This window comes from Engystomops pustulosus, chromosome 1 (genome assembly GCF_040894005.1).
Source record: "Engystomops pustulosus chromosome 1, aEngPut4.maternal, whole genome shotgun sequence".
NCBI lineage: Eukaryota > Metazoa > Chordata > Amphibia > Anura > Leptodactylidae > Engystomops > Engystomops pustulosus.
Genome location: NC_092411.1, coordinates 64,672,742 through 64,695,389, shown reverse-complemented (window position 1 = coordinate 64,695,389; position 22,648 = coordinate 64,672,742). Strand labels below are relative to the sequence as shown.

Genomic DNA, 22,648 nt, shown 5'->3' with positions numbered 1-22,648 from the left:
GCGGCTCCTCTTCTTTCTTCTCTTTGCTGTAACAGCCTGCAGAGATGCATCCACGACACTGCCGCATTATAGTGTGCGCCGGCCAGCAGATCGCATGAACTCGTCTCTGATGGCTAATACAGCATAGAGATGACAGAAGAGGATATATTGATTCATATATAAGCCAAGGTGAGGTTGTTCAGCGCATGTTTTGTGCTGGAAAACTTGGCTTATAGAGTATATACGGTAAATTGGAAAATTGTATAACTTTTAAACACACAAAGAATATAAATGTTTTGCTAAATGCAAACAACCCCTTTAATTCATGAACAAATAAATCTGCTACATTATTTAAAATAATTTTATTAAATTGAATTACAGAATGTGGAAAAAACACAAGAAATGAATAGAAAAGCAGTGCTGACAACAAAAACATTATGTTCACATGGATAATGATGAATAAATACACTATTTCCAGCTCATGAGCCCCTGCTTGGTGGATATTGAGGACTAGGTGGCAAGCTCGGATTACTGTGAAGTAAATAAATATACTGCATGTATTTCAATTACATGTTTTGTCTTGTCTTTTGACAAACCTAACTGTGGCTGTACTTCACCCCTCCCTCTGCCTGATGTAATCTCACTGCAGCACAGGAAGTTTAAGCAAACAGTGGGAAGGGAAAGTGCTCCTGCACAGTGTAACAGCCTGTGAATCTGCAGCACAGAGGGGCTCTGGGAACCACCACAGTAGCCTTTTATAGACATCATAATTTCAAAAGTTGATTTTAGAGGGAAGGAGACCATGGATAACAAATAAATAAATAAGAAGATTATAACAGTCACAGTGTCAGGACCACCTTTGAGTAAATGTCCTTGGTTTATCATACTTGATTTTGATGGTAGATTACTTTTAATTAGTAATGGTTATTTTTATTTTTTTTTCCATTTTTTACGACTATCCCTTCTTGTTTTATTTAAATCTGTCCACTCGTGCAAAAGATATTACCTCGAAAAGTTTTTACAGTATGTGTATAAGCATGTGTAAGGTCTTTAAAAGAGCATTGCACTGCCAATTCTTTGGGATTCTGTCAGCAGTTTTGACCATACAAAGCTGAAGACAGTGTTAGGTATTGGCCTTGGAAATCGGTGTAATCATACCTTTATGTGGGTAGTTAAGTAGCATCAGGACTGTGAAAATTGCATTCATATTCCAGGAGTGTAGCTGTATTTTAAGCAGTGGTGCTCTTCTCTGAGTAAGGCTACATTCACACGATGTATGCCCGCCGTACCGTAGTACGGCAGCCATACATCGGCGCTGCGGAGAGGAGCAGGGGATGAGCGCTGCTCACCCCCGCCCCCCTCCATAGGGAGATACAGCGCACGGCGCCGTAATACGGGAAAAGATAGGACATGTCCTATCTTTTCCTGTGCTACGGAGCGGTACGGTGCCGCACGTGTGCTGCACCGTACCGCTCCCGTACAGGGCCGTGAGCCCATAGGAGTGTATGGGGGACGTATATCGGCCGTATATACGTCCCCCATACATGTGTGTGAATGTAGCCTAACTTGTAATATTCAAACAATAGCTCGATACATCAGAGGGGATGAACAGTGCTGTGTTCAGGGAACAGATCTCACACACCAGTGCTCCATATCCAGCTACACTACTGGGAAATGAATGCAGATCCCCTGGGTCAATACCAAACACTGTCTGCAGCTTTGTATGGAAAAAAAACTACACAGATTCTGATACAGTTGAAATTTGTTTCCTAGCCCCCACTTTTACTTAGTAATTCTGCTTGAAAACTATACACTTAGCATTGGTATGTATCCTGCATGGAAAAGCCTCACCGTTCCTTATTTCCCTATAATGTCCAGTGCTCTACTATAGTGCTCATATGTGAGGTTTGTCATAAGCAAAGATGATGCGACATTTCCTTTACTACTTTATATCAGTGCACAAGTTTGTGTCAATTTAAAGTGCTGTTTTTCCAGCATGGTGACTAGAACAAAACATTACTTATAAATAAATGTTGAACTCTAGAAAATATTTAGCAAACTGGATGTGTCTTGTCTGAGCTTTCGCAGAAAACATTTTCATTAGGGTCCAGCAGTGAGTCATCGAATTTCACACGTTGAATATTTATATGCTATCTAAAACTGAGTGCAGAAGTGGAGATCCCCCAATTGTAGCAGTACTAGAGGATTAGCAAGGCATTTACCCTCAATCTATTACATACCCACTACTAAAGTTAATTGCTGCTCATTTACCATAGGGTTACATGCTAATCTGACTAATAGAAGGTACATGATGTGTCCCAACTGTCCCTTATGGGTATCCCATTTAATTTGGCCTACATTTAATGTCCGTGAATGGTTGTTAAAGGGGTTGACCCATGGCCAACATTTATCATCTAATTACAAGCGAGGCAACAAGTTTATAGTTGGTGAGATGCAATTGCTAGGACCCCCCCATCAATCACACAAATGGGGCCCACTGGTCTCCTAGGGGAATGGAGAAGTGGTGGATAACCACATGTACTATCTATACAACTTATGGAGGAAGCCAAGCCTCTGCATTTTTGTATCATTTGGACTACTGCTCAATTCATATAAAGGCTTTGGGTACCTCCATTTTGTGATGGAAGAAGCTACAAATAGTCATCAGACCCCCAGTATTTCCATTTGAGAAAAATCTTAATCAATCTTGTGGGTCTGTGATGAATTCTCATTTAGATTTGGCATCATTATATACTTTGAATAGTACTGGACAACCTGTTTTTGTTGTAACAATGCTAGGGCGTATTTTGCATATGAATGGAAAGGCATGAGCAATTTAACATCATTTTTTTTTTGAGGGGGGGGGGTATATTATCCAGATGATTCAAACACATAGAATTCCAACTTGCTCGAATTACTAAAATCTATTACTCTCAATATCAGAAAATCCTTAAACTGTTTCCATATGGTACTGCTGTATATATATATTAGTCCACATTAACAAAAAAAAACCCGGGTCCTTTCAGGTTTGTAAACATTTATCAAGCGATCGTTTGCAGCATTCATACAAGACACAGCAATATGTACAAATTAGTTTTCTTCTTCCCTTCTACTTGAAGAACTAAAGCCCATCGAACACTTTATTTCACAGACCTGCCGTCAGCTATCCCTTCAGACCCTCACATATGTAAACACTCCACAGAGCACACTTATGTTCTAACACTTTACACCACCAAATGAATGGAGCAGCGGATTGCACGTTTCTCCATTCATTTTCTATGTGACTGTTGGAGGTAGCCACCAGCCGTAGAGGTGAATGGAGAAGTTGCTATTGGGGCTACATTAATTTGGAAAATATCCAAAAAGCATCCAACAGGATTTGGTAAATGCGCTTTTCTTATATATATCTTCCAATAAAATGCAATATATGAAGGTGGAAAAGGAGACATCAGTATTTTTCTTATCCACATTGATGTATTGAATTTTATATAAATACAAATAAAAAAATATGTTTACAACATGATGATGTTTTGGAGATTCCCATTTATCATTTATTAGTACTACATTCACTTGGGACACCTATTCCTGTGGTGAGGGGCAATGGTGGGATCCCAGCAACTGGAAGTTATTACCCATCTAGAATCATGGCTGTTACCAATTTCAAAGAAGACAGACACCTTACATAGTATTAGTAGTCCCGGGGCACTAGGCACCTACATTCACAGCAATAGTCCTCCTTAGGAGGAAAAAACATGAACTGATAACACACTGTATAAAAGAGCAAAGAAACACATAAAAGAACATACATATTTCATGTTGGGAAAGAATGTTTATACATTGTGGTCTTTGTATTTCAGCATGTGGCTTTTACAAAAAAAATCTCAATAGGACCAACGCTTAAAACGTGTTACCCTAATGATAAGAGTCTATGCAGTGGCTGTGCACTCCCTGAATTTCAAGTGAGGAAGGTAGAGGACGTTCTTGCCGGTTAAAAGTCTTCCTCTAGATGTTCGCCTTCTGTTTCTTCTGAGACCTCACTGAGCAAATCTGAACTGATGTCTATAACAAAATTTAGGAAAAAAAAGTTTTAAAAGAAGCAATACACACAGACAAGAGTATAAATAACATACTTTCTTTTAAACAAAGTTGTGCTCTCTTGCACATGTTTTACTTTAGTTGCCTCAACAGCGTCCTCATGAAGCTTAAAGTGTACTGCAAGCAGGGGAAAAAAATCCCCCCGTTCGACATTGGAAAGATGAGCGGTATTCACCCACCAATGTCAGTGCACAGCGACTGGTGCCATCACAAATACAAGGCGATGCGACCGTCGGTCGGCTCCTTGGTAGTGAGACACGGATAATGCACCGTGGCTAATAGAAGTCTGGACATCAGGAGTTAGCCACAGTTTATATGGCTTGCACATGCCACACATATACGGTCATTCCTTTTGTACATTAATACAAACAGTTACAATTGAAACAAAGTACGATAGTAAAACCAGACACTACATACTGTCAGGAGGACTGTGGAACAAAACTTCATGTTTATATATGTTTCCATTAGCAACTGCAGGAGTACTAGGCTCAGCATCAGTGTAGGGCGTGTTCACAACTGAATCACCAACTTGTTGCATCTCTTCTTCCTCTTCCGATTCCACAAGAACTAGAACTTCAGATTCTCCCTTCCTGTAATGATATAAAGCCACATACATAGGTTAATAGTAAGCAGGTGCTACAAGTTTTTCTGCTACAGGGTAAGAGGTAACTTGCTGAGCAGTGGGGAACAGATTATACTAAGGCTGCATTCAGACACATGTATGCATACGGCAGCACGCTGGAGGGGAGGAGGGGTGTCGCTCTCCATCGGAAACAAGTGTGTGGTACTGTACCGTACCCATAGCCGTCTATTCGTCCACAAAAGTGTGGCAGGATATACGTCCCCATAAAGGTTGTGTGAATGCAGCTTTAACCAGATTAATGGCATTGGTTATATATGGAAAGAGCCCTGTATTCCAGTGCCTCTGGCAGACTGCTATTCAACAAATGGAGCACAACTCAATTCAGACCCCTTCTCCTGTGATCTACTATAGATAGGCGAGAACGTTAAACTTTGGCTAAAATTTTCAGAGAACAATTTAAAGAAATAGAGAAATGGCTGTATTAATTGTTGTTCGACACCATTACAGACTTTGTGACGGGTGGTGTGATGTCAATGGGACACCTATACCTGGAGGTCTGACTCCTAGCACAATTTGATACATGTGCTTTCTGATATTTGTGAATATATAGTTACATGACAAGTGAATGAGTTTGTCCCGCTGATATAAGGGAGAAGTCAGCATGTGCCATGTCACTCACTAGGGAAAATTCCCTAGAAAAGACTTGAGTAGTTAGGGAAAATGGCATGCGTGGCCATCTCTACTACTAGTCAGAGCTGTGTGATATAATGAGCCATGCACCTGTGTGACCATGGTCAGACTTCTGTCCACTATAGGTGAACATAGAAGCTCTCTATAGAATGACAGGAAGCAGAGATCTTGAAAACTGTGAGGAATTAATACAGAAAGAAAACTGTATAACATTATGCTAACAACAAAGCGTATTTGCTGAAGTGGGAATAACCATTTAACTTTATTCAGCTGCCTTGATGATGAAAATTTCCTTTATCCAAGTACTAGAACTGACACATTGCAGATCCTTTTACGTAAGATCAACTCTTGTTATTGGATTGTCAATAAAACATGAGGGGAAAGGGCTTGAATTCATGTTAAAGTACATGAAAACTACTCACCTGAAGGGGTTTGCTGTAATAATCCAGAATGACATTCAAAAAGAAAAACAAAATGTACAAAATGAGTAAAAATAAACATACACAAGTGAATTCTACAAATGTTTATAGGGGAACCTGTCCCCACACAATTCCCTTGAAGCCCACAAACAGTACCTTATTCTGTAACATGTACGTCACCTGGAGGTCTTTTTAGCATATTTCTAGGTTGCAGCATTAATAATAAATCATGATGCTGTCAGGCAACCCCACCTCCTACATTCATTTTATTCTGCTCTCTCAATGCATCTGGCCCAGCCCTGCCTCCTAATTGTGATGTCATTCTCTGGCAATTGTGATATTTAGGATGCAAAAATGTATGGAGTGGACAGGAGGCAGGGCTGCCTGACTGCATTGTACAAAAGACAAAAATATGATGCCTTTAGGGGGTACGTATAGAAGAAGGTACTTACGGCTTTTAAGGTCCTCCAGTAAGGTAGTTTTCTTTTTTTTACTTTTCTGTTTTTTTTTTTTTCCCTTAAAGGGAACCTACCACCCCGATTCTACCTATAAAGGTAGAAGGGGTGGTAGGTGGATGAATGGGACGTGAGGATAGCCCTTTTTTGGGTAATCCTTACGTCCCGGGTGTCTTTTCGAAAACTTTATTGAAGGCATATGTAAATTTTTTTATGCGGCTACTGGGGCGTGGAGTAGCCGGACATGAGGCTACTAGTCGCGGCTACTCCACGCCCCAGTAGCAATGTTACTCCGCCTACCTCGTCCTGGTCCCCCGGCATCTGCGGCCTTCTGCGCATGCGCAGTAGCTCATGCGCAGAACGCAGAGGAGCTGCGCGCCGAAGATTAAATGGTAGGCGGAGTAACGTGGCTACTGGGGCGCGGAGAAACAGCGACTAGTATCCTCATGTCCGGCTACTCCACGTCCCAGTAGCTGCATAAAAACATTTACAAATGCCTCCAATAAAGTTTTCTAAAAGACACCCGGGACGTGAGGATTAGCCCAAAAAAGGGCTAATCCTCACGTCCCATTCATCCACCTACCACCCCTTCTACCTTTATAAGTAGAATCGGGGTGGTAGGTTCCCTTTAAGTAAAAGTTTTACCTTTTAAGGCACCGAGTACCTTTATTTCATGGAAGCAGGCACAACAATGCCCATGCCTGTTATGCCATTTAACTCATTAGCCAAAATGCCAAACAGCTTACCATGTATTTAGAGGATAGGCAATCCTCCCTCTCTTCCATAAAAAGCAAGCATGTGGAGTTTAGGAGATTTCCAGTTTAACAAAATCCCCTTCCTACCATAGAACATTAGTAACAGAAAGAGAGCCCTCTCAAATTTAACCTGAAGAACGTCCATGACCAGACCCAAAAGACACCAGGGAGACCCAAATGCTCATTAATGTAGGAATGAATGTCCATCCAATAATACTGAATGGATGGGCATTCCCACACAGCTCCCCCTGGTCTAAAAGTCAAGAGCAGTCTATGCCGTTTTCTGGCAGCGTCTTTGGTAAATGTAAAGGCCTGGGAGTACAGCCCTGCCCGATCCCCTCCCCCATCAATATCTTTAATATGAATTCATTACCTTTTTAACGTTTTTATTTATTAGATAATTGCTTTTTGCAGAGCACATTAAATCGCCTACTGCCATCTGAATCTCCCATTATCTAAAAACAGTCAGATTGATGAAGAAATTATACAACTATACAAATATACCATTTAAAATATCAGCAGATCCAATGTAAATAAAAAAGGGCCATTCATTGTTAGAAATGTACAATGTCTAATTACTACAGCCATCTACACTAGAACATTTCATGAGACATACCTTTGATATAAATCTGAGGATCACAGTAGAGCACTGTTCCTGTAATAAGGGCCACCACCACCAGGAAAAGGATCATAATAGCAGATACCAATCCAACAATGTTATGGGGTGCTGATGAATAAAAGTGAAAAAAAAAAATGGATAACAGAACTTACCGAGAGAAAAAATACATAGTTAAAAAAAACATATGCTAACATATCAGAAAGATATTTAGTGTTATATTATTATAATTATATTTAGTGTTAATTTAGTGTCAATAAGCAAAACTCGTGTCTCCTAAGTGAATATGGAATTGGCCATTGGTAGCTAAAGGATTATGTACTTTGAAAAGCACCACTTCCCTTTGTTTTACAGATTTGACAGCCCCGGTGGTTGGATAAGTAGCAGTCAAACATTTATTGCATATTCTAGCAGTGTACATGGTAGTCCAACACTTCATCCATGACTCTGTTTGATTAGTGGGAACTGGGTCCCATTTTTTTGCAATTGGCAGAAAACCTGGCATTTGAATATTGCTGCTTATCTAAAATTTTTACCATGTTTAGCTGTAACACTAAAGGGTTTATTCCACAAAAACATACACTCATCGGATATGGGAGATTTATCAGAAATGTCTGAGAGATGAGCTATTCTAGTGGACCATAAAAAACAATGAGAGTTCAGCTTTCATTTAAAAAAGAAAGGTGTGGGAAAATGAAAGTTGAGCTCTGATTGGTTGTGAGCAGTACAGAGTTTTTCATTCAGTACAGGCAGCCGATGCTGCCAACTGTTGCCCCAGGTAAAAACTACAAGTAAGAAAAAAGCTAAAAGTAATGTGTTAAGAATACACCAATCTTCACCCCACCCAAAAAAAAAAAAAAGACTGCACATTTATCAAATACAGCAACCAGCCACATTCTGGAATCACATTTTCTGTGATTTTAAAATAGTAATCTATTAACATTTTATATGCATATGGATAGACAAAGTTATCTGTATTATTGAAAATTTCCTATTCTTCATCAACTAAAAATTTTAACAACTGACCTGGTCCATAGCGGTGACATAGCTATGGACATTTTCATCAATACAGCACGAGACATTCTTTCTCAGAACTATACTCTATGAGTGATCCTTGAAAAACAGTTTAGACTAGCACAGTGATGGCGAAACTTTTAGAGACAGAGTGCACAACCTACAACCAAAACCTGCTTTCATGTCGCAAAGTGCCAACATGACAATTTAATTAATAACCTATTCATCCCAGCTGTATCACAAGTTTCAATTGTATTAGGGCCCTGAGGACACCAATACAATAGAAAGAAGATGGAGAAATTTTGATTGTAGCTTCCTTCCAGGGTCCCCTGAAGAGGAAGAATCAGGGGACCCAGAGCAGGAGCTCCAACGATAATCTCTGTCCACACCTTCTTGCTTCTCGTGTAGTCCTGGCAGCCAAGGAGATGTCGCTTTAAAATAGCACTGAGCATAGCATGTCCATAGCATGTCTTGGATAACAGGAGGAAGCCTTGAGTCATGGCTGGCAAATTCTGTGCTGGGGTGAAGGCCTGAGTGGCACCATTGGACTAGGACATGCTCTATGTATGAACTGATTTATTAAAAAGACTTCCTCTTAGGGCTCATGCACACCAACGTGTGCCTGCCCTGCCGTTGCTGGGCGCACCTTGTGCTCACCGTACCAAGCCCGGGCACAATAGACAACCATGGGGTATGTATACGCGGCCATAAATACGTCCCCCATACGTTAGTGTGCATGGACCCTTAGTGTACCTGTATGTAATGTAATAAGCCACAATCCCCAGACCACACCCCACAGATATACATATATTTTATTAGAATGATTATCCTAAAGTCCTAAAGACTTTTAAAGGGAAATTTTACAATGATAAACTACTAAATGTTATGTTTGTCAATTGGTTAACACCTTTCAGATCATTGATTTATAAAATGAAGATGAAGAATCTAGTATTAAAGTCAAGTTTCCCCTGTCTAAGAATGCCCCCTTCTCTGTGATTGAGGGCCCTGCATACAAGAACATCACTATAAGGTTCTCCATAAGTCTAGTACAGAAGAGGAGGCATCTAACAAAGGGAGAGCTTGACTTTATTGCTGAACTCTCTGCATCACTTTTTACTAACATTTTACATTTCACTACAAAGTTGAATTTCTTGATGAAGCCACCACACTGTGCCCTGAAAGAAACAGGACCAGGAAGCTGTTAATCTGCTTGACAACAAATTTATTGTGATCTATTAGGTCAATTTCTGCCAAGAGGTTCCCTTTAATGGAATGTCAGTAAACCATAATGAAAGCACATCCACCATCAGATTTACTGATGGTAGGTGTCCCAAATTACTTGCTTGTTATGTCTCCCCGGGGATGACCTCGCTTTTTGTACTTTATAAAATAGTCAAATGAGTGTGAGACGTTAGTCACCCGAGCTCCTCTCGGCTGTTCAGTTCAGAAGTTACGATCAGCAGCTGCACTGAACATAGAGGGAGTGGCATATATTATTAGGCGGTGGAAAGCTCATTTAAATATTTTTATAAAGTCTTTTTTACAATAATCTGTTTGTTCCCGGTCATACAAAAAGCAAGGCCATCCCCTAGACAAAAGGATGAGCAAGTAAGTTTTGGAAATCTACCATCAAAATCAAGCTTACACAAACACTTGCTTATAGATCCAGGCACTGTGAATGAGGTAATGTTCCTATATTTGTTTTCAATGGACTCCTTCCTTCCAAAATCAACTTTTATATTTATGCTAATATACATAATGTAACAGACCAAGGCTGTTACAAAAAGCAAAGCAGGTCTCCCCTCCCCCCTGCACTTCCCAATTTAAGAGGGAGACAGCAAGGTTTTTGGTAATTAGTTTTCAGCTCACCATAACAGCACTGAATCTGTTGCTGCACTGAGGGGCTCTGGTAACAACCCCAGAGTCCTTCAGGCTCATTAGCATAATATTAAAAGCTGATTTTAGGAGGCCACAGATAATAAATATAAAAAGGACTACCAGTGTCACAGTAACTGGATTTATGAGTAACTGTCCCTGGTTTATCATGATGGACTACATCCAAACACCTCTGGGATAAAAGTGGAGGTCTTGGGACTCGTGATGTATCTGGCTCTCCATTGTCAGATCCCCTCCAGTACTGATCAGGATCATATAAAAATCAAATAATATTTTATATAGAGATCACTAAAAACATTAAAAAAGTTATTATTCAAATCTTAATTTAGAACTTTTGTGGAAATTGTGAAACAAAATCAATATTCTACTTACTGGTTACATCGAGCCATATGTAAATTTCTTTAGTTGCGACTCCATTCTCAGACTTGCATATATAATTCCCTTCATCTTCCTCTTTGGAGCAGTTCACAATAGTGAGGAAAGAGTCATTGCCGATCTGTACAATCTGGTATTTTGCCCCTGACCGGACCTCCACATTTGGGTTGCTCACATTACGCAGCCAGGTTATTACAGCTGGCGGGTTTGCCCCAAATACAGAACAGGACAGGGTTACATTTTCACCTTTTATACAGGTTCTCAGTGCATGGGACTGGAGGTTAGGATATCCTGGAAGAGAAGCAACATAATGAACACTAGTGACATATTTTCTTTTGTATCCAACATGCAAATTATGCTTATAAACTGAAAAATAACTAATAATTTGCTTAAAAGAAATAATCCGAGTTAATCTTTGATCAGGCATAATAGACCTGCTTTATCCTGTTGTCTGCACACCATGTAGTTCTGCCATCACTTATAAGTTACTGAGATGACTGAATGCTGTGACACGTCAGGTACGTCTGTGGGTTTTTTTTCATAGTAACAAAGAATAAAGGTGGGAATGTATATTAGATTAAAAGGAGTTACCGTAACCACTTCCCACATCATCTAAGAAGCAAAAGCAGCACTCCAGATGTACTCGTACATTTCCTGTTTCAAGTGATCTTTCATTTTAGAGAAAATGTAATTCTTTAGCTATATACAAATTAGCTTCTCTGCGCACCGGGGTTTGTCTTCACTTGCTGGTGCACTAGTTTTCATCTTTCTAGGCATCACCCTTTACATAATTCTAGGCATCTTAAATTAAAAAGAATCAGTGCACACAACTGTATGGGGGATCACGGTCCATAGAGTTCTATGGCACGTAGTCCTGATGTGGTAAGCAAGTCTCGTCATACCGGGCAACAGCGTTGCAATATTTAGTAAATTTCCTATATTTTGCTGGATTTACAACATAGTGGCTCATCTTTTTATGGTGAGGCGCGCTCACTCACCCTTCCTTCTGCACCCGGTCTAGGCGAGAACATGGTGCATGAGCCCTAGATCAAAACGTAATTATTTTTTCCTGAAATTCCAGATCTATGGGAAACTTGAAATGTACATCTGGAAAACGTATTTGTTGCCCTACACAATGCTGCTTTACACCTGGCGTACACCAGGAAAGTTCCCGACCTATACGCTCAACTTACTCAGACAGGTGGGGCATCGTGTAAGCCTCCATCTGACCAGTGTATATTGGTTCCTGCAGGAAACACATGATGAAAAGATGCAGTAGTCTACATCTTCCTTTTGTGCTCCCTTCTGCTGAGCAACAGATACACTCTGCGGAGGCATGGGGGACAATCACAACGTGTAACATCCCTCTCCTGGCCTCTGCTGGGTGTGTACTGTGGGAGGTCCCAAGTGATGTAACTGTCCATACAAGTGGCTGCTGCTGGTGTTCACTCCTCCTCTGCAAGGATAAGAGGAGGAACAGGACGATGTATCCCACCGTACATTCAGGGTTTACGTCTTTGTCCTTTGACGTAACAACACATCCAGAATGCTCCCGATTTATCCTTGCAACGGAGGGCATAAATGCAATGTGAATGCAGCCTAAGTATGATCAGAATACAAGCTGTACTGTACCCAAACCCATTCCGGCTTTACAACAACTTTGGTATTTATTTGCAGTGGGAGAAACCAGTCATAGTCTGGCTTGAGCTGTTGACATTGTAGACAATTTTCTCTTAGCCTTCTTTTTGTTATTCAGAACAACAGTGGTTTAGAGGGCAAGACAGGCATGCTTCAAATACACCTCATATTATATATGTCCATTTAGCATGATCACATTAGTGCAGTGGTCAGAAACTCATATGACTTCTAATATCTCTCTTAGGTAAACACAAAGCACAGATAATACGTGGTGCTGTAATGTTAATGGCTGCCATTAGTCTCCATATACAACATTGATAAAATTCCACTACCGTTTTAATAAATGAAAAAAATCCCAATATATAATTGACCCAGTTTTGAAGGTTAAAGAGTTACAATAGGTTTTCAAGCTGTAAGGCGTGCTCAATAGCAGTGTTATCAATATTATCTGCAGGTTCCTTTCATAAGCTACTAATGCGCCTTGTTCTGTTAGGGAAGTTCAAATGAAAAATTCAAAGTATGTTCTGGCTCGGCTGCAATATATGACTCACATGAATTCTACATCACCCACCTAGTCCAGCACAATAGATCATTTCACCCACAACAGCTATGACCCTTCAGAAGGAACACACTACGTTCAACAAACATATTCAGAAGCATAAGCTTTGGCTTTTATATGTATAATACAAGAGCAGCATCTCAGAAGAAACTACGAAATGTGCTTCGGGTTGCTGAACTTATTTGAGTTGGAGAATCCCTTTTTGTCAGAAAGGTCCCCTGACTAGTTGAGGGATGGTAACTTCTGCTATTAGACGTAAACAGGGGAGAAACCGAACAACACACATAAGACAGCGCTCAGCTGAGGGGGGCGATCACAAGTGGCGTTAACTCGTGCGTTTTCGAACGTATCACAACAGCTGGGAAGAGGAGATTTGCCTCACATTACTGTCAACATTACATTTACAAAATGCATTGCATTTACCAAAAGCAATGCGGTGTAAACACATGGATTAACATTGTGTTAACAAACGCATGTGAAACACAATGTTGACAGCAATATTATTAGGCAAAACTTCTCTTCTCAACTGTTGTTATGTGTTTGAAAACGCATGTGTTGCATGGTGAGTTTTAATATCAATGCAATAGCTGAAGAGAGATTACCTAGTTAAATAGCTGTTAACATGTGTGTTTACAAAACACAACAGTAAATGTGTGTTAACAAACTCTTGTGTTAACATATACATTAACATGGTAAATGTTAACAGCATTTTATTTAGGCAAATCTTTCTGCAGCTGTGGCATTGCGTTTCAAAACACATGCATTAAACGCTACTTATGACCGCACCCTAAGCGTTCTATGTTGATATTTTATCCAAAAGAAGATGGGTATAGTTTGAAATTTACCAAGCGTTGTCTCCTGCTCATTGCTACCCAGCTCCATAAGGCTGCTGTAAAGTATCAATATCAATACAAACTGTTAATAGGGCTCAGACTAAATGACAGCACCCATATTTATGGACAGAAAATGGAGGAAAACAAATAGGTAATTAATAAAAAAAAGACACATATACAGATAACATACCACATATACTTCCACTCCTATATGCTTTCAACCCCCATCCCACGTCCTTATGAAACCCTCTGCATTCCTTCACCTATATACGATATACCCCACTCCCCCACTCCTATAAACTATAGAGAATATTTAGAAGGGTAAGGTTGGGGGGGGGGGGGGGTCAAACTTTCCTGCTCCTGTGGACATGCCCCCATAACTAGATGCCCTAGACTCAGGCCCTCAGGTGCAGTATTTTAGTTACATCGGGAGTTACATTGGGTTTATCTCTGTGCTATGATGTCTCTGTTATTCCTCCTTAACCACACTATAGTTACAGGGTAAGACATCTGCGCTTGGTTTGTTCTGGAACTCTCAACCTCTTGTAAGGGAGGTGAGAAGGAACAATTTTCATCCCTGTCAGGAGCAGATAGGAATAGAATATCAACATGTAATAACCTTGTCATGTTTGAAAATCTTTCAGTTCATTAATGATTAAATGTGTTTGGTTTAGGACACAGAAGATGCTGAAATGCATCACAATGTAGCAGGTTTCCTTACCTAAATGAACGTTACAGGTATCCACTTTGATTTCATTTGTGATCGTGTGTTGTCCTTTGCAGGTAGGCTTTGGTTTATCAGTATACTCAGAGCTGTTCAGAGTCACCAGCAGTGTGTCCAAAGTCCCATTTGAGAGTATTTTACCGTCATTTTCCCACTGCAGTTGCGGAGCTGGATAGCCTCCAAGCCAATAGCAAGTCAATGAAAATTGTGAGGGAACCCCTGTGTAGTTAACACTGCACCCCATGGCATAAGCAGGTGGATCTGTAGGAAAAAAAATAGTTTTAAAAAGCTACATTATTTTAATGTTAAAGACCAAGAATGTTTTTTTTCAAATGAATTCCTACACTGTTGGTACAAGGAGTTGCTAAAACAATATATGATGATCTCATGAATGATCCTGACATCAAAATACTAGTAGATTTGTCACCAATTTAGTAGCTCCTTCCACCCACTGGTTAGACCAGGAAAGCCATACTGCCAGGTTACTGTAACAGGCAATTCACGTCAGGCATAGAAGAACATGGAAATGTGTACGAGCCCCTAGTGTATATGTAGTATGGTCATCCTTAGCTACAGGTCACATGTGTGGCAGACAGTGTGAAAGAAGAGAGGGGGCTCTACCTCCTGTGTCTCAAAGCTGAATCACTTCTTTGAATTCCTTTGTACCCAAATCACCAAGACACAGGTACCACAGGATAAGGAACTGACCCTGGTACAAGGTACCTTCTTTGTTAAGTGGTTTGTGCTCTTTTTTAATGAATTGAATCAAGCTACGGTAATAAAAACGCATACAGAAATAGTGCCATCAGAAAATGCAACTTGCCCTACAAAAAAGGAGTTTATGGAGACATTGGGAAATTTAAATATGTACTGGATCCATCCAGTTTGGTGGTGGTGGGGCAACAAAAACGTAAAAAGGTTAAATTGTTGAGCCCTCAATATTTTATGTAATGTTACTATATGTTATAAACTATCCATATTCCTGCAGAATTATCCAAAGTCATACTTACGATACACAAGAAGCGGAATAGTGTAGTCACGAGTCTTCTTACTAAGAGGGTTTACAACAGTACATGTGTAGTTCCCCTGGTAATTTGGAGCCACGTTGGTCAAAGAAAAATTAAGCATGGATGTATTTTGTGAATCAAAAAGTTCTGATTGATTCCCTACATGGAATGCAATCGTGTTTGTTGGTTCAGGGCTGGAATAACTAGAGCAGCTGAAGTTTAATTGGGAACCTCTTGAAGTGTAATGTGTACCGTTTGGCAGGATGTTGGTAGGAGAAATCTGGAACGTGATATTATGAGGGCCACCTGAATGGATAAATGGAAGTTAATATTGATATGGATTCTTCATGGCTATTAGTACAAATAAAAGAGATAAAGTATGTTATTTTTAGCTGTTGACAAGGTGCCAATAGCCTATGCTATGCTGATTTTAAATATGTCTGCCTTTGTCCGCATTCTGAATACTGCCACTACTTTATAAAAGTTTTTTTTCACATTACCTGGCTCCTTGCCAGAAGCCTGTGGAGGGTCCTGGGGTCGAGGGCAGCTGCACCATCCCTTGTGTGTCAGTCTCCTCAACGCTTTCTTCCTCTACTCCACACTAAACTAGCTCCCTCTGCACTGGTGTGGAGAAGAATAATGCATTGAGGAGACTGAGACAGATACACACAGGCTGGTGCAGCTGACCCCCTCCCTCCAGGACTCACCACACGCTGCCACTGGGAGCCAAATAATGTGAACAAAACTTTTTTAAAGTAGTTGCAGTATTCAGAATGCTGACAAAGGCATTTTTAAAATCAGCATAGCATAGACTATTGGAAGCTGTCACCAGGTCACTTTCTGTTCAGTTTCGTTATTTGTGAAAGCATAGCAAAATAAATGGTTATTCCATAACATCATTTTAGGCTATGTTCACACTACAGCTGTCACTAGATTTTTCAAGGGATCATAACAAAGATAAAGAACTGATGGACTGAAGACTTTTCATTTATATTCCTCCTCAGAAGTGACTGAAGTCCAAGGAGTTTACTCTTCTGGTCAGTGGGGTCCCCAATATCTTCCACAACCTGTGTATAGCAAGGTTTTCATAGAAAAACCCCTTACAAACCCACCAAATGTTAATCTTTAGTAAAGTAAAAGTGATAGATCCTGGTGTCATGATAAAATAGTAAAATATAAGGGTCACTGTTTCCTTCCATTACATGTAAACCAATTATCAGCTGCAAAAAAGATATAAAAAAAAACATATATGTATCTTATAAACTACATAAATACATCAGGTAATACAAAAATTTCAAAGAACAATACAATATGAAATATGTTTTGTGTCAAAACTGAGCATAAAATTATCACAATATTACGCTCGTAAGGTCGTACGCTGCAACAAACATCTACTCAAACATCTACTCTCTCTCATGTCCGAAATAACTGCATTGTACTGTTCCATGGTTACTCTTCCTGGAAACCTATGAATAAATTGACTAGTGGGTGTAACTATTTTCTTGGCATAAACTCTCTGACACTATTCAATAAGTTCTACGTCAAACGTGGTGGATAGACATATTGGGGGACATTTATCATACTCTCATGCGCGTGTATGAGGATGCCCCCGTCCCTCTTGTGCCACCAAACACATCAGGTCATCAGCTACGTCTTTCCATCCTGCTCCCTCCTGCTGAGCAACGTACACGCTCAGCAGAGGCAATAGAAGCCTATGGGAAGCGGTTACAGCATATTGTAGCCCTCCTCTTGGCTATCTGAGCAGATATGTCTTTTAGCAGGAGGGTGGACCCGGTGATGTCACTGTTCATGACAATGACATCATTAGTGAAAAATCACTTTAGATCGGCAGCAGTCAATCGGCAGCTGCTGCCGTTGTACACTCCTCCCCCCCCCCCGGATAGAGGGGGAGGAGGGATCCCTGGATGACGTATCCTACTGTATAAGTATACAGTGGGATACTTCTGTGCCATACATTGTAAGGACATGTGAAAATCCCTCCAAACGTGTCTTTACAACTTTTGCACAAAACGAGATGTGAACCCAGCTTTACACAAAACATGAATTGTCTAAAAATTAATGTGTAATAGTTCTTACTTGCTATTTTGAGCTGTATGTGAGCCGGAGGGTCTGCCATTTCTGAACAGACCTTGCAGCCATAAAATCCTTCGTCTTGCAGTCGTAGATCTAATATTAAAAGAGAACTCCCATTCAGTCTTGAGTATTTGGGATTTGAGGAGCCTTCCTTGTCACAGCTTAGTACTTCCACTCTAGGGTTCACCATAAACCAGGTGACACTGGTTGCATTCACTGCCATGGTGTTGCATGGTAGAACTGCTTGTCCACCCTCCTCTCCAGGGACAATTATTGCTGAATCTGTAATACATGATAGGGGGGAAAAAGGAGAGAGATATTAACACTAACTCTAGATGCCTCCTAGACTTTGATAGAATATCACCAGCATATACTATAGAGGTGGTAAAGAGGCTCAACTACCTCATGAATTATATATTTATTGTAAATAAAAGATGAAGAGTAATACACACCTAAACCTACCCTATCCATCCAGTGCTGACACATCCCTGGACCCCTACTTGTCTTCCTGTAGTGGGATTTAATGATGATGTGGCAGGTTGACACATAACTAATGCAGCTATAATGTGCCAACACCACTGAGATTACCCCTCCGGTCACATGTTGTCAACAGAGAACGACCAGTGTCTAGGATAGTGTTATATAAGGAGCATCAGTAAGTGAATATTACTGTTTTTGCAGTGAAATGTAGCAAAACTGAATGTGATAACCCAGCCTTAAATAACACCTACCTCCAGGATAAAGGGTTGTAAACCAAGCACACTGACATACTGATGTGTGCTCCCTCTGGCAGGACCCGCACTTCTTATGCCCTTATTTTTAAGAAAAAAAAGGCCTTAAAGATTATGCAAATGAGTCTGAGGGGCTCCGGGTTTTATAGGTGTTAATGAAGCCTGGAGCCCCTCAGGGTAAAGCCTTTTCTTCTTAAAAATAAGAGCATAAGAAGAGTGGATCCTGCCAGAGGCGGCACACACCAGTATGTCAGTGTGCTTGGTTTACAACCCTTTATCCTGGTGGTAGAGTTCCTTTAAAGGACAAGTACCATCAGATTGACTGCTGTTAGACTAGTCCTACTCACATGCTCATTAGGATTTCTTCTGTTCGCAACTTCTTTTATTATAATCCACAACTGCGTGATTTAGCTTTTTAGCTTTAAAAACATTATACAAGTTAGTCTGAAGTGCTACTCCCCACTTAGTTTAGTAAATCTCCTCCATACACTGTAAACAGACAAGAAATATGGCTGCTTACTTTCACAAACACTATGGGAGATAGATGGGAGATCATGGGAGATAGATGCCCTGTCATGGCGCATACATCAAGAGGCGTCTTGATGTATCCATTGTGTGGCAGCGCTGCCGGACAAAACTACGCTAGGTCTTTCTTGCAATGCACAGAAAACTGGGGTAAAAGTAATGATAAATCTCCCCCATGGAGTCATTGCAGCGCAGTATGATATGTTACTCCCTGTAATGCTACAAGGAGTCCCTGTACAGCACAATCCTAATAATACAGGTATCTGACAAATATAATTTACATGAATATAAAGTATACACTGTATTTCTTTAGACTCTTACAGTCCATACACCACAGATCTGTATGAAGGATGTGTGCATAAGGCTTCAGGTTACTCTTGAAGAAAACACTAGGACTGAAGAACAGAGAAAGTCTATTTACCCAATGTGGCGTCACAGTGATAAGCCAGCTCCTTCTCTATGAACTTTGTCTGGCTGAGCTGGATGTCTTTCACAATATTTCTGCTGAATTGGAAGGTTTATAATAAGATGTATGAGCTGTTCTCAGATTGTCCTGATGGCAAAATTTCACTAGAAAGTTTTAACTGTATACCGGTGCTAGCATGATGTGGATGGTGAACAATTACAGTATATACCAGTGGTGGCGAACCTATGGCACGGGTGCCAGAGGCGGCACTCTGAGCCCTTTCTGTGGGCACCCAGACCATCACCCCAGAATGAAGTTCACCAGACAGAACTCAAAGAATCTTCCTGGAGAATCTTCCTACAATGATAGACTAATTTGCCCTCCTCCTTTCAACTGTGTTGGTGTCCTTGGGAGACTAAAGGATTGAAAGTTGTCAATGAACAAGGAGAAATAAATTACTGCTTAAAGTGCTGCGCTGGCACTTTGCAATAAATAAGTGGCTTTTGGTTGAAGTTTGGGCACTCGGGCTCTAAAAGGTTCGCCATCACTGGTATATACAATAGATTGTCCATCATTGTGAGGGCTCATTCACACAGATGTGTCTGCAAAAACCATGTCCAGTTTGTGTTGTGCTGGCATTGTCTTCTTTTGACAGACACAAAGAAAAAAAATTATAGCTGCAAACCTGCTCCCCCACCATTACTAGAGAAAAAACAGGGCCACACACAAATGTCATTTGTGCAAGATCCGGTTATAATTTTCTTTTTCATGACCCATTGACTTCTGTGAAATGCGGACCACGCATACAAGGAGAAAAAAAAAGTGGACGCTGTAATTTTTTTCCTATGGCTGCAATGTTAGAAAAATTAGTTTGTGTACTTATATGCAACTCACTAGATGTGAGTCCTGCATAGTACATTTTACTTGTATTGCCCTGCCTCCTTGTTCCTGACAGGTCTCACTGCTAGGGCATGCTGCTGTGTGGAACATTGAGCAAAAACTCTGCAACATCATTGGGCACTTCGTAATCATGTGACCAGGGAGATGTTATCCAAGGTCCTTTCACATTTGCATCGTCTACCCCTTGTATGTATCTTATCACATGAAATCACAGTAGCCTTTAATCTATGCGAACCTGTCACTCGCTGTAGTCATAAAAATGTGGTGCAAGGTTCCCTTTAAGGACACTTAAGTGAGCGAAGTCAGAAAATAACGCTTTGCGAGAGAATAAAAAACTGGCCCCTGGTCTGTTGTTTGCGCCCTGCGTATGAATTCTAAAAGACTGCCTGGACCCGCAACATGTGCAGGAATAGGACCTGCCCGGGGCTGTGGAATAGTCTTCAATGTGCATGAGTGCAAAGAAAGATATGGGGATGTGTACTAGCTGTTTAAATATATCCTGTACACATCTGTAAAAACTCATAGTGTGCATGTAGCCACAAAGAAGCAAAAATAAATTCTCCTTCAATGCCAAGCCCCAGTTCACACCTGCATTGGGCCCATCCATCTCATAAAAATCATGTCCATTTGCACAGCTTATATCAGGTGTCTGTTATTTGAGTAAAACTGCAGAAAAATTTTAATTATCTGAAATAATGGAAGCCTAAGAGAAGGGGTGCCAAAGGACAATAACGGAAGCCATTAAAAGACCATTCATATCAATGGACATTTTATTGGATATTTTAGTGACAGAACTTAAAAGCAAAGATCCAAATGAAGGCATAACTGGGCCTTAGTTACAAGCATGGGGCCAAGTACTACTTGTCATAGTAGTGTCTGCGCCTGGTATACAATGGGGTGACGCTTGTCAGAGCACTGCCGCGCCTATAGCTCAGCAGTGGAGGCGCAGATTTTATACTATTCACCTAGTCATCCATTTTAAAGAACCAGAACATCACTTTCAAAAAGTTACCTAAATGTTTTTGGATTTATGAAGTGTTTATTTCCCCTGTTCCAATATCTCTGGGGATATCTTCCAACATATGCATGAGAGGAACATATCATGGCACATCCATATTCCCCAAATAAAAGCTGTATGTACAGAAATGGTGTGAACAGAAATATATTCTTATAATGATTTCAATATATGGGATTTCCGCTAAGCAAAGACTTTACCTCCAAGTTATTGTCACGACTTATCAATGGTGACATGAGGGGGAAGCCTTACATAGGTGTATAGTGGGAATATCAGAGTAAATGTGGCTCTAGGCTTCCATCATGTCAGTGAGTGCAGGACAGGTCTGACAGGTCTGCACTAATAACTTCCGGCCATGTCTACAACATGTGGAAGAAGTGGAGAACTACAACTCTCAGCTAGTCCGGGCGTGCACGTCACAGCCCCGGGACTGATGAGCTGCGGCCCCCGGCACATCTGTGCAGGTGCAGCGCGGAGATGGCTCCTACCTTCACAGCTTCCCCCGTACAAGACACAGAGGAGCAGGAGCAGCTCCGCCAGGGGCCCCATCTACAGGGACGAGTCCTCCTCTTCTCCAGGACCGGGGGGCGTTCTCAGGGCAGTGCCCGGCTCTCCATGCCCTCCTTACACGGTGGGAAGACGCGTGGGGCGCGGGCAGGAGCCTATTCACATGCAGGTGACAAACGCAACTTACTGCTCTTCCTGCTTGTGAGCCGCACACAGGCCACTCCCTGCGCCCAGGTATGGAGCGCCCCTCCTCCCGCCCAATAATGGCAAATGGAGCTCAGGTCCTGCGGTATCGGTGCGGCTCCGTGATATCTCTACTCGCTCCTGGACTACCCCCATAGTCCGCTCCGCAGTCCTGTGTTCTGGACCACAGGACCTATAGGACTAGGAGCTGTGCAGCGGTACACGGCACCTATATCACTAGTCTCAGTACCAGCAGCAAGTCTGGACCTTAGTCACACAGGATTTCTTCTTATATCAGATTTGTACTTGTGATTTTCCTTTGCCAGCACAAGCTGGAGCTGCTGCATCACTAGATGACTCTTCCCACTGGAACTAGGTCCTAAGCTTTGCTTGTGAATTGGATGATTTTAAAATGGTTGAACCAACTATTTAGGTCAGTGGTAACATGACACCAGTAGGTCCCAATGTGAACTTTGGATCGGCGCCCTCATATACCTAAAATTGCACTGCCTCCCCCATCCCACACATTACACTTCATCTTACACCCTCATTAAAGGACATCTACCTTCAGGTTTATGGATTATAAACCAAGTACACTTACATTCTGATTTGTGCTCCCTTTGTCAGGATCCACTCTTTTCTTAACTTT

At 41.1% G+C, this 22,648-nt stretch overlaps 1 protein-coding gene across 4 annotated transcripts; it reads right to left on the bottom strand.

Moving 5' to 3' along the window:
• Positions 1–326: 326 nt before the first annotated feature.
• On the bottom strand, positions 327–22,251 carry VSIG10 (V-set and immunoglobulin domain containing 10). Of its 4 annotated transcripts, none has more exons than XM_072142436.1 (9): positions 21,798–22,251; positions 17,736–18,014; positions 15,891–15,944; positions 14,629–14,892; positions 10,875–11,168; positions 7,593–7,703; positions 5,770–5,782; positions 4,492–4,664; positions 327–4,038 (listed from the first exon to the last, which is right to left on the bottom strand). In XM_072142436.1, exons 1-9 carry the CDS (start codon positions 21,856–21,858, stop codon positions 3,968–3,970), a joined length of 1,320 nt encoding a protein of 439 aa, XP_071998537.1. In that variant the 5' UTR covers positions 21,859–22,251; the 3' UTR covers positions 327–3,967. The 4 variants fall into 4 exon arrangements, with proteins under 4 accessions (XP_071998537.1, XP_071998527.1, XP_071998519.1 ...); XM_072142426.1 differs by having other exon boundaries at positions 15,642–15,944; positions 22,004–22,245; XM_072142418.1 differs by having other exon boundaries at positions 15,642–15,944; positions 21,798–22,244.
• Between the last annotated feature and the right edge of the window lie 397 nt (positions 22,252–22,648).

Bases quoted from the DNA above. Each gene is read 5' to 3' on its own strand.
- VSIG10 (XM_072142418.1), bottom strand. From the start codon at position 21,858: ATGGGGCCCCTGGCGGAGCTGCTCCTGCTCCTCTGTGTCTTGTACGGG. The intron at 11,169-14,628 runs GTAAGGAAACCT...CTTCTCTTCCAG, and splicing joins TACCTGTAACGTTCATTTAG to GATATCCTAACCTCCAGTCC. The intron at 7,704-10,874 runs GTAAGTAGAATA...TTTATTCATCAG, and splicing joins CATATGGCTCGATGTAACCA to CACCCCATAACATTGTTGGA.